The 13,605-nt window shown below is 33.5% G+C and overlaps 1 protein-coding gene across 2 annotated transcripts in view; it reads right to left on the minus strand.

Annotated features, from left to right (window-relative positions):
- Nucleotides 1-13,605, minus strand: part of LOC306887933 (raftlin-like) — an 84,953-nt gene that overhangs the window by 48,974 nt on the left and 22,374 nt on the right. For both annotated transcript variants that reach the window (XM_079445983.1, XM_079445984.1), the window contains exon 3: nt 1,736-1,913. In XM_079445983.1, coding sequence (XP_079302109.1) covers nt 1,736-1,913 — 178 coding nt within the window. The remainder of the gene's footprint in view (nt 1-1,735; nt 1,914-13,605) is intronic.

A 13,605-nucleotide genomic window follows, 5' to 3' on the forward strand; every position in this document is an offset into this window, starting at 1 on the left:
GACATTTAAAGCAGCCAATCACATTTTTTTCAGTTGTATGTATCGTTTAGCGGTGGTTTATCTGAAATAGCTGCTACCACTGTAATAGACTGGAGTGAAAAAAACTGATTTAACAATGGCACATCTGCTGTTAGTTGTACTAAAAACACCAAATAAATAGGCAGCAAAGTGGACAGACTCTTTGATCTGAATATATGCTACCATTCAAAGGTTTGGAGTCAGTCAATTTATTTTTAATATTTTTAAAAGAAGTCACTTAAGCTCACCAAGGCTGCATTTTTATTTGATCAAAAATACAGTAAAAACATTAATATTGTGAAATATTATTACAATTTAGAACAACTGTTGTCTATTTGAGTATATTTCAAATTGTAATTTATTCCTGTGATTCAAAGCTGAATTTTCTGATTAATATTTTTGCTAAAGCCATGATAAGATTTTTGAGGACTAAAAAGCAGTGTTATTTTGTATCTTTGATACTATTATATTTTCAGTTAATATTTAAAATTAAATTAACTAGATTTTTATATTTTATATTTTTTTTATATTTTATATTTTTATATTTTCTGTTGTCATTTTTAGTTAAGTTTGTCTCTTTTTCATTTTCATGAGTGTTTTTTAACATGCCTAATTTTAATATATATATATTTACTTTTAATAATAACTTAAAAAAAAAAATTTAGTTACATTTTTAATTAAATTAATTTTTTAGTTATTTTCGTTATTCATCTTAAACTAAAAGAAAATGAGAACGGTTGCCTTTATTCAATGTTTATTTTATTCCAAGTCATTTTAGTTGTAGTTTAGAATGATAAAAAACTGCATTTATTTGAATTTTTATTTTAATCTTAAACATTTACTGCCACTTTTGATCAATTTAATTCATCCTTTCCAAATAAAAGTATTAATTCTTCTTAAAAATAAAAAATAAAATAATAAATCTTATCTTACTGACCCCAAACTTTTGGACAGAACGGTAGTTTATATATTATATTTTACGTTTTCTTTTACAGATAAAGCTCGAACAATAAAGCAAATATGCTATTGTTCCTGCAGTCACCTCATGCACCTCAAACTCTTATTTTGTAATACTAAATTTGGGCAAATCTGGTTATTAAATCTTCCTCAGAAGTGTTTATTCCTTCAACCTGGTAACTTAATTACACATCTTCCTTTCCTGGTGAGCTGAACATATTCTTACTCCTGGATGATGTGCAAAGTCAGAGCGAGCAGATTTTGTGTAAAAATCATTTGACGGTCGACTATGGGTCATCAGTGGCAGACGAGGTGAGTGGAGAAACTGATGAAAGATAGCAGTGCAGAAATGATTCACAGAAGTCATATTGGGGGGAAAACGGATTATTCTTGTATATAGTGCAGACTATATTGTAGTCCAGTTATAATGCAATCAGGCTTTACAGTATAAAGAGGATGTGGCAGCACCAAATACAGCATATCCAACCCAATAACAACACATGGAGTCTTAAAGGTACAGTAGCATAACAGCCAGTTGAAGGATCACAGGATGGAGGATGGAAATGCTCATAAACACAAAATTATGATGTTTTGTGGTGCAATAAATTAACATTATAGAGGACTATAAAAACATCATAAAGGATTTGAGGCAAAAAACAGAGCTATAAAAAGTGGGACATGACCCCTTTAATAAATGTCAGCACCACCTGTGGAGTTGCAAGCAGCTGTCATGTTTCTATTAGGCGTGTTGTGACCCCACCTGTCAGAGACTTTGATGAGCACTGCCCGGTAGAGCTGGCGCTGGACGCTGGCGGGCTCGGGGCCGCACGGGTGGACGAAGGGGTGCACAGCTGCTAGAATGAAGCCCTGCTGGTACAGATCCTGCAGCTGAGACGGCAGCTCCCTCACCGAGGACAGGCACAGCGTGGACGTCCCATCTGCCAGAGGACACAGAGGGGTGAGAACAGCACTCACTTGACCACACACGCTTCCCTTGAGGTCTGCACACTAGCAAATATCTCTATATTTTTCACCTTTTTGATGATTTATATAAGATTTATAGTTTTTTTGCAATTTTAGCCGAACAGTTGTTGCCAAGTAAAGGAAGGAATAATATTTATGTAGTAAAATTATTTAAGAAAGGAAGAATATTTAATTCACAGTTACACGCACTAGGATAACAAAATGTAATCTTAAACAGCAATATATATTATACATATATATATATACCAACCAGAGCCAAAATATTGCAAAAACATTTTAATATAAAAACATTTAATATATGAAAAACATGATTTGTTTTTTTTTTACTTTATATATGATTTGTTATTTTATATATAATGTTAAATTATTATATTTAGAATTTTTATGATATTAATATTTTTGTTTTAATATATTGTTTTTATTATATTTTTATTGTTTGTCTATTTTGTTTATTCGTTCTCTTTAGGACAGTAGAACGGTGGGCAGAAAAGTAGGTCATGTTGGGTTTGAACCCGAGTCCCCATGAGCCAACAGCCCTCATATGTGCTAAAGATGTGCATTATATAAATCAACTGCCAAATCATTGCAGCTATATCATGAATCGTTAATATAACACCCAGTCTTTTGAGCCGTATAAACAGCGGACGGTCAAACACAGCTTGTTGTTTTTCCATTGCAGTTCTCCTGGAGGATTTGCTAGTTTGTTTGCGATGAAAGCCAGAAAGATTCAAGGGTTGCTTTAGCAACTGGTGCCTCACTAACCTTGTCTATGATTTAATGGGCCTGGTGAAAAATCCAATTAAATGTGATTGTTTAGCTGGTGGTGAGATGAGAGTGTTTTACACAAGAGCTTTGATATCTTCCTGACAGCCCAGTCACATCCAGCTCTGGCTGTAATGAGATACACTCGTGGAGTGACCAGACATTTGGAAGTGGGAGGAACACCTTCCCCGTTTTAATCTAAAGTCTTGTCTGGGCATAATCGAGAGAAGACATGCTACGAAACAGACAGAAAGTGTCAGAATCGCCCAGCTGTGCAACAACACAGCAGATCTGTCTCACAACGCAACCAAGACGGCTGTATGCTAATGAGAGGGCATCGACCACAAACGCATTCTATGCACACTAATGCAGACGTGAATGATTGGCTCATGCATTGTTAGTGTGACTGTGAGGTCCAGTTGTACATACTTATTGCCCACTACAGTGCATATTTTGAACAGAACGTTAATTCTGTAATGGGCCTTATTTACATGTTTGAATGACATTGACTGCGTTTGGAATTGCATGCCAGCTTGCTCACTATTTCTTCAATATGTGAAACTGAATAATCAGATTATTTACGACATTTTCCAAAATGCAGTATGCAACTGAGAAGAATACTGTATCCTACAATGCAATGCTCTTGACTTGAACTTCTATTTCAAGTGTGGCAAATGTTTTCACTTCAAAAAAGTATTTTCTGAGTCATATTTTGTCTTGATTCCAGTACAAATACCTGAAATTATTAAATCAAGAAACATTTGCTTGAGATGCAAAAAGACTTCAAATATGAAGTATTGTTTTCTGATTTTTTAAATAAAATTTTATAGTAAAAAATATAAATAAAATAAACGTAATTTTTTATTTTTTCATTTGTAGCTTATTTTTTTAAGCATTAAGTCACTTCATATTTTATATATATATTTGTTTTATATTTGTACTGGAAAACAGAAAGTTACAAAGATTTGTTTCTTTTTTATATTAGTTGCAGGTTATTAAAGCTAACTAAAACTAAAACCTTTTTAAAATGTAAAACCTTAAAAAAAATAATTTTTGTTACTGTAAATAAGATTAACATTAACTGAAATTAAATGAAATATTTAAAAACAATTAAAATATTTCTCATTTTCTTTTAGTTTATCTTAAAATAACTAAAAGCTGAAACTATAGACATCACTATATAGACATTTATATAAAGCTAATACAAATAACAAAATGACTCAAATTAAAACAGAAACTGAAAAACTAAAACTATAATAGCATCTTAATAATACTAGAACCCTGATTGTTTTTAATGTTGTAATTTTTCAAAATTCCTTACTTGATTAGAGTGACAAATCTTAAGATATTTTTTACACAAAATTGAATTAAAAATCCAAAATACCATTTTTTATATTCAAGATCATAACCAGATGCCACATGTACAGTATGTGTTGTAATAAAGTGACCACAATGTTTATCATTACAAAAAACAATCTGTAGTTTTCAAACATGACTCAGCAGTGCACTGGACCTGGTTAAGTTGGTTTGTTGGTTGTTTGTGAATGAGACACATGTCTTTGTCTGGAATTGTCCCAGAGAGAGAAACAGTCTGTTTGTAGAGTTTGTCGGTCTGCTCACAGACGGCTCCGTGCCCAAAACACTGTCATATAAACCAACCTAAACAGCTGCCCAGAGTGAGTTCTTCCAAAATAAACACAGTCCAACAGTCAGCTGTGCCTCCATATACTGTATGTCACATGTGCGCAATGTGCTGGAAAAGGTCGCCTTGAATACTGAACTCAACCTTCCGATGAACAGTCATCTGAGGTCACGCCGTCGAGCTCTAGACTCTTCTTCTGCTTTTTAATCTTAGAACAACTCTAAATTTACACAGAGACAAAGACAGATGTGTGTGTGACTCGACAGCAGTTTTGGAAAGCGGTACTGTGGTGTTACACAGCTAAAAATGTCTTCCTGTGAATACCAAACAAACAATAAAACCCTCATATTTCCAGATAACAATTTCAGATCCAGTTACGCTTGCAGATTTATCATGGTCTCTTGCAAATTGTGCAATATTTATGTTTTTTTGCTGTAAATACGGCCCAAAAATAGCTGTTTGCACCATCTTCTAATGCCAAATGGAGAAAATTGAGGAAATTTATTGAAAAAATAAATAGAGTAGTGATCTTAGAAGCCTCTGTTTATCATTTTTCATATATTGAAATGTTTTAAAAATAATATAAAATATTTAAAAATATATAATACATAACAAAAAAATCATAGAAGCCATAATCAAAGATGCCGCTTCGCTAGCAGTTAGTTTTGATGAACTTTTGGATATTTTTGTATTTGTAAATTAATTTGAGGAATACTCTACATAAATTACTGTCATGCTTACACTTCAAAAAAAAAAAAAAAAAAATGCATATTTTTGTATTTACTTACAAATGGTGCTTTAAAACAAGTTTAACCTTCTTGTTTTGCGCTTGGCGAGTGTTAATTTTGCACCCTGGCTTTCGGTAAAAGGGCAAATTGAAGATAAATCATAAAATAGAGCTGACATAAAGGGCTGATTGTGGTATGTTCTTCTTTTCTCAGGCGTAATTCCAAAGCTCCATTGTAAAATAGCACACGCAAAAAAGCAAAGGGCGCTTGAGGCAAATCATTGGCCAGCTAAAAATAACCCTGGATTGCTCAATCATATTCTCCACAAGCCGTGAGATAAAACGAATGATGAGAAAATAGTCCACAGATACAAAAGCCCTCTAAACCGTACGTGCACGGTTGGATCTGTTTAAGTATAATTAATCCTGGTATGTTTGATTTGATTTTTTTGCTTTGTGTATGTAAACAGAGATTCTCCCCAGAGGCAGATGCATGCTGGGTTTGCCCTCTCACAGTCGATGCTATTAGCTCTCTCTGCCGTCTCCTTCGGTATGTGCACTTTCTGTGTTTTGTAGACAAAATTGTATCACATGCCACTGGGAAAACACATATTGGGATGTTGCTTAAGTTGGCCTTAATCACCGTAAGAACTCTCAAAACACCCAAGTCTGTGGCAGCCAATATAGAAAAATCTTTTTCAGGCTCGTGAACCGGAGCAGATCAGCCTTTGATAACATATGAGATAGCTCATCCCATAGGAAAGACAAATCACAAAGGAGCGCTCAATAATATCTCAATTGTTTCTCTCAGACAGTAATGAGAAGAAATGGAGAGCAAATGCACAAGCCTTTCAGATTTCATTTTCCAGAGAAAAAGACCCCAGTAACCTCATATACTGTATTTTTTAAAATAAAAATGGTGTAATCAAAAGTGCGAAATATATATTTACGTTAGAGATGCCCAAGCCAGGGCCTGTGGGATACATCTATGCCATGTCACAAGAGGAGGGAGAAAACAGGAAAAACAGAATATGCCATTGAAGCATATACATTTAGTTGTAATTATTTTTTAAAAAAATGCTTTATTTTGTTGTTTTATTTTGCATTAAAATGTAAAAAAAAAAAAAAAAATTCTAAGTTAGTTTTTTTAACCTTTTTTATTTAATACATTTTAATATATTAAAGTTGGATATAAAGCAACATTCATAATGCAAAGTTATTTTATTTTTAAATTTTTACAAAAAGTAGACTTGAATTTGATTAAAAAGAATTTGAAAATGTTAGAACATTTAATTTATTTAAAATGTAATGCTTTTTAATATAATACATTAGATATAGTACAACATTCAACATTCTTTGAAATGTAAAAAGCAATATCTGAATTGGATTAAAAATGTAAAAAAAAAAAAAAAAATCAGTATTTACATTTTTTTTTTAAATGTTAAACATATAAAATTGATATAATGATTCATTTTTGCCCCATGCCCCTCAAACAAGGTTGATTTTTGGCCCTCTGTATTAAAAAGTGCATCTCTGATTTAAACTTCTTTTCTACTTGGTTGGTTAAAAACATCTGAGGACTGCATTATTTCTCACAGCTGAGCAATAAAGCCGTCTGGTTAGTGCGTATTTCTGTCTTAGCTTTAGGTAATATTCATTAATGTCAAGACATTTTTAGCTGGAAGAATTATTATATCAATTATTTGCAAATAACAAAGCATGGAGGGGGAAATGTGACATTTACAGGTTTAATAATATTATTTTGCCTGCAAAACTCACATCTGTAGTCATATGCCATGGTAAAAGTTTATTTCCAGTGATTAATAATGGTAAGAGTAATAATGGTAACCCTTGCCCAAAGACATTAGACACAAAAACTCAATTACAGCAGCAGACTGTGGCCAATGCCGCAGAGACTATTAATAAGAAATGTAATTATTTTTACATTAACTCTAATACACGACCCATCCGAGAGTGAATGATTACTCAGGAACACATAGGAGCTTGGGTTCGCCAGCAGTATTTTGTCTTTCCTCTGACCGATGTTCGGTTCTGTGATGTGATCGAGTCCCCGTGCCCTTTGACCCGGCGCTGGCGTTACAGAACATTCATGAGCCAGTGCATTTAAAAAGAAATGAGTATGAAATGAATTAACCCAGAGATATGGCTCGGTAGCAGAGAGAACGCGGTGTTCTGCCGCTGGGGAACACGGTTCAATCCGATTTGCATGAACATTGAGAGAGGGTAAGAATAAAAGATCTGTGGGAAGGAACTGCTTATGTTTTACAGCACGTTAGGCGGTTCCGTGCCATTTTATCTCATGACTATTAACGACATGCATGTGTTGGAGCGTGTTAATAACTCATCGGGAAAGTTTCGCACTAGATCTGGTGAACTTTCTATGATCAACACCACATGCAATGTTAAAAATAAAGCTTAAAAATCTTAAGTTCTTAAAAGCATTTTCTTAGTTGAATGTTTTTTATTTTTTTTTCACTAGTAGCCTATTGTCATAGTACCAATACCAGTAAAATTTCACGGTTCTTGGTACCAATTTTGGTAACTGCAAAAAAAACGATTGTGATTTTATTTTAATAGCTTTTTATGTAACTATTTAAAAATAAAAATGTTAAATTGAATTATTATATTTTTTTTATTAAAAGTATAGCCTACAAATATTGTTTAAATGTAGCCTTCAAATATTAAATTATGTAAACATTGCATTAAAAAGACCAATTTTAAAGTTAGTTAAACTAATAAACACTAATAAACACATTAAAGGTACAGATTTATTTTGACATCAAGTCATTGTTATTATGGTTATCACCATGTCAATCATTCTAATTTCTTTTCAAGTCCTGCATTTTAATACGGTAGTCAATCTGAAACTTTGCAGCATGACATATAAAACTTTTATTTAAATTATGATGGTTATATACAGAATCTGAACAAAGAGTGCTCCTTTATTTATAGCTTGATTGATTATAAATGTATAACCAATGAAGCTAGTGAAAAATACCCTTATAATAATAATAATAAAAAAAATCTCAGTATTGCATAATAAATCTCTTATTTACGAAGAGCCTGTATTGAGAGCGTTCTGATTTAGAAGCCTCTGATTAGCAAATTGAGTTCACGCGCTCATCAAACACGTCTGTGAATGGCTACAGTGCTCAACGCTGCAAAACACGTTGTAAAAAGAAACCTTTCACATTTATCAGAGCGCGCACAAATAAATATGCACTGGAAGCAGACATCTACCATCAACACGGTACTCTATACTACCAAAGCAGTACTGCATAAAGGCTAGTATCCTTACATTTTTCAAATGTAAATATCGTCTTGCTACCGAAGTACCGACAATGCTATGTTCCACTATATAGAACCTTTCAAGGTTCCATGGATGTTAAAGGTTCTTCATGGAACCGTCGATGCCAATAAAGAACCTTTATTTTTAATAAGGTGAGGTGTCTGTGAAATATGTTTGTCTGTGTGCCTAATGAAAGAGGATTATTTGCAGTGTCGTGTGTGGAAGTGTTTCTTCAGGCTAGGCTCTGTGGAAGACTGCTTTATGTCATTAGTAGTCATTGCTCACAGTCGGTGCATGAGCCCCAGGGCCCAGCGGCACGCGTTAATTACTTCACTAATGACCCTTTGTGAGAGAATCAAGCTGTGGCTGTGGAGCGGTTCCCAAATCTCTCTCCTCCTCCCCTCATTCTGTCTCTCCCATCATCCCCTCCCCGTCACTCTTCTCATATCTACTACTACCTCTCCATTGACCAGCTTCTTAACCTCACCGGTTTTTAAATGTTTTTGAGATGTGCAATTGCTGTTGCACCACTCTCTTCCAATTAGATGCACCGTATTTGACATTATATATATATATATATATATATATGACCCCGGAGCACAAAACCAGTCACAAGTAGCACAGGTATATTTGTAGCAATAGCCAACAATACATTGTTTGGGTCAAAATGATAAATTTTTTTATGTCAAAAATCATTAGGATATTATGTAAAGATCATGTACCATGAAGATATTTTGTAAATATATAAAAACTTAATTTTTGATTGGTAATATGCATCACTGAGAACTTCATTTGGACAACTTTAAAGGCAATTTTCTCAATATTTCGATTTTTTTTGCACCCTCAGATTCCAGATGTTCAAATAGTTGTAGCTCAGCAAAATATTGTCCTATCCTAACAAACAAACCATACATCAATGGAAATCATATTTATTCAACTTGAATAAATATGATGTATAAATCTCAATTTCCAGAAGTTGACCCTTATAACTGGTTTTGTGGTTCATGGTCACTTATTGTAAAACATACTGCAGTATTCTTTGTTTTATTTGTAATTCATCAAAAAATTATTTTTATAGTGCATGAAAGGTGGCTGATTACCAGGGCTGCATGCGCCAGCTGAGCGACTGCCATTGACAAGAGTGGAAATGCTGACAGATAGCTTTCTCCAGATATATTATTCATAAATAGGTAAATGCAGAAATGCATGTTGCCACAGGGAACACAGCCATCTTGTCCATACATTTATGTTTTTCAATTTCATTTATCAATTTTCTTCCTTTTCAATTTAAGTTTTTATATTTTATGTGCTTTTTTAAATTGTATTATTTTTTTATATTTCTATTTTTATATTTCTATTTCAGTTTTAGTAATTTTAGTACTGCAACTTTTTTTTTTTCACTTTTTTTCACTTACAGTAGTTGCAATGTACCATTTCTAGTTTTTCTTTTTATTTCAGTTTCATTTCAATTACGGCAAATTTTTATTGGTTTGATTTATTTAGTCATTTTTAACAAATGTAATGTTTTGTAGGTTTTTAAAGTTTTTCATCTCATTTATAGTTTATTTTATTTCAACTTTATTTCAATTACTGATTTTTAGTTGTTTTAGTTTTGGTTTACAATAACATTGTTTAATAGATTTTCATGCATTGATAGATTTAACCATTTAATCAGATCTTGTGATGTGCAAATGCTCTCTTCCATTTACATGCAGTGCACCGTGTTTGACATCACAGATTTTTTTGTGCCCATGAAAGATGGCAGACCACCAGGGCCGCACGCACTAGCTGAGTGACTGACATTGAGAAGAATGGGAATGCTGATGAATAGCTTTCTCCAGGTATATTTTTTGTCTTAAATGGGTAAATGCACAACTATGCAGGAACGGAGCCCATGTTTCCGCAGGGAACACAGTCGTCCTATACCACCTGGCACTGATGGATGTTGTGTGTGTTTTTGTTTTATTATATTAAATCTTTTTCATTAATGATGAACCAAATTTCCAGTGAAAGTTAATTAACTGTCTTTATGGGCATCCAGTTTTAGTATTAGTTATAGTCTTTGTTAATATGTAGCTTTTATTTTTATATTTTTAGTTTTTTCAATTTATTTAAATTACTAACAATGATTATTAATAGTTTAGTTTAGTTAACATTAAGTGCTATCCAGAAGTGTTTCGGCTCAGGTCACAGTGCTGGCCATGCAATATGCACACGGATGCTCTTTTCTAACTCTTAGACAGACTAATCTTCCAGAGACTGTTAGTTCTAAAGTACTAAGACACAAACAAGAGGTGGCAGCTACAGCACCCTAGAGACATAATCATTCGTCTAAGGCCAGATTGAGTGTTAATGCCTTGTTTAACCACATTCACATCTTTATAAACACTACAGCAACTCTAGTGGGAACAACTAGCTATATTCCCTCCTGTCCAGATCAATAGATGGAGAGACATATTTTGTCCTTTGAGCTGGAGACATATGCTGTAGAGTGTGTTTACCATCTTATTACCCTGCGCTTGATGCTCTGAAACTCAAATATAATCTGGCAGATGATATGATGTATTTCATCTGTAAACTGAGATGTAAATCATTTTATTGGCTGTAAAAGTTGCAGTAACCCATTACAGACTCGTATATCTGTTGTTATTGGACGTTAAAACTGAATCCCTGTGATGTGAAACCACTGCACAGAGACGAAAGAAATACATCAAGCGGTAAGTCATGGCATATTGCAAATGAAAAATCCTTTGATTCCATGTGCAGCACTAAAAATGAAACGGAGGTAGAGGCATAGTTCAGCCATGAATGAGAGTGCTGTCATCGTTTACTCACCCTTCCAAACTTCCAAACTAACTTTCTTTAGTAGAAAAGAGTTTGCGCCATTCAGAGTTGCATTGAGTGTCTTTAAAAATCCAATTCTATTGCTGAGTTTGAATTGAGGTGTAGCGAACAAGATAAAGAAGTTCAATTGCAATTTAAAATTGCGCTAAAATGTTAATGATGCAGAGTTAGAAGTTTTAATTTGAAATAAGTAGAATTAAAATTAATAAAAATTCTAAGGAATTGAAATGACACATTTTACCTAAAAATGCAATGTTAAATCAAATATATAGATAGATCAAATGATAGATAGATAGATAGATAGATAGATAGATAGATAGATAGATAGATAGATAGATAGATAGATAGATAGATAGATAGATCATATATAGATCAAATGAACGATAGATAGATAGATAGATAGATAGATAGATAGATAGATAGATAGATAGATAGATAGATAGATAGATCATATATAGATCAAATGAACGATAGATAGATAGATAGATAGATAGATAGATAGATAGATAGATAGATAGATAGATAGATAGATAGATAGATCATATATAGATCAAATGAACGATAGATAGATAGATAGATAGATAGATAGATAGATAGATAGATAGATAGATAGATAGATAGATAGATAGATAGATAGATAGATAGATCATATATAGATCAAATGAATGATAGATAGATAGATAGATAGATAGATAGATAGATAGATAGATAGATAGATAGATAGATAGATAGATAGATCATATATAGATCAAATGAACGATAGATAGATAGATAGATAGATAGATAGATAGATAGATAGATAGATAGATAGATAGATAGATAGATAGATAGATAGATAGATAGATAGATAGATAGATAGATAGATCAAATGAACGATGGATGGATGGATGGATGGATGGATGGATGGATGGATGGATGGATGGATGGATGGATGGATGGATGGATGGATGGATGGATGGATGGATGGATGGATGGATGATGGATGGATGGATGGATAGAGCATATATAGATCAAATGAACGATGGATAGATAGATAGATAGATAGATAGATAGATAGATAGATAGATAGATAGATAGATAGATAGATAGATAGATAGATAGATAGATAGATCAAATGAACGATAGATAGATAGATAGATAGATAGATAGATAGATAGATAGATAGATAGATAGATAGATAGATAGATAGATAGATAGATAGATAGATAGATAGATAGATAGATAGATCAAATGAACGATAGATAGATAGATAGATAGATAGATAGATAGATAGATAGATAGATAGATAGATAGATAGATAGATAGATAGATAGATAGATAGATAGATAGATCGATCGTATATAGATCAAATGACCGATAGATAGATAGATAGATAGATAGATAGATAGATAGATAGATAGATAGATAGATAGATAGATAGATAGATAGATAGATAGATAGATAGATAGATAGATAGATAGATAGATAGATAGATAGATGGATGTCTTTTTCATTCACAGAACAATAACACTGCATAGGTCTGAGACGACACGAGGGGGGATTTTTGTTTTCGAACGAGCCGTTGCTTTAAGCCGCAAAGGAGTGCAATTTTCTGGCGACTGAATTTTCCAGACGCTAATCAGACACTACAGCCTATGTCTGATGGGATGCATTAAAGGTGATTTGTTTTCCAGGTAAAAAGGTTTTATTAATAGCCTTTTAGTGGAATCCAGTCATTTGCTTGACAGGACATCTCAGATGCCCAGGAGTCCACTGACAGCCCTGTTGCTAAGTGACAGCTCTTGGGAAACAAGCTCTGTTAAATAGAGGAGGCATGTTCATCAGCGTTATTTCTGTATCCATTGATGAGCGTCTGGAAAAGCTAAGAATATTACTCCATTGCCATTGTCAGAAAGCTTTAATGGGCCCAGTGCAGCAGTCACACTCAGTCTAACAATCAAGTGCTATTCAACCCATGCAACAGTCATCACGGCACAAGTGAAGAAATCAGTTTGATGTACTCTGATTGTGGCTCTTTTGACATGATATAGGAGCCGCCGGGCTGTTAATTCATGATTTCACACTGCTGTTTCATGCCGCTGTGTTAGATGATGCTGTCGTTAATCCTGTATTATTTAAGCAGCAAATGGACGCTCAGAAAAGAAATGATAAATAATGTGTAGCGATTGACGGAGCAGCGAGACGCTCGTGATGCAGTTTTCTGAATGTCATTTAGCTCAAGCGTTCATGGAAAGTGGGCCTGTTCACATCAAGCCTGATGCACCAAAACAACACGAATTGCAAACAAAAATCCTGTGTCATGTTTCAAAACTCTGCCATGATACAGAAGTCTTTTATGCGCACCAGTGATGCATTTATTTG

The sequence above is a fragment of the Barbus barbus genome (genome assembly GCF_936440315.1).
Source record: "Barbus barbus genome assembly, chromosome: 21".
NCBI classification, from domain to species: Eukaryota; Metazoa; Chordata; class Actinopteri; order Cypriniformes; family Cyprinidae; genus Barbus; species Barbus barbus.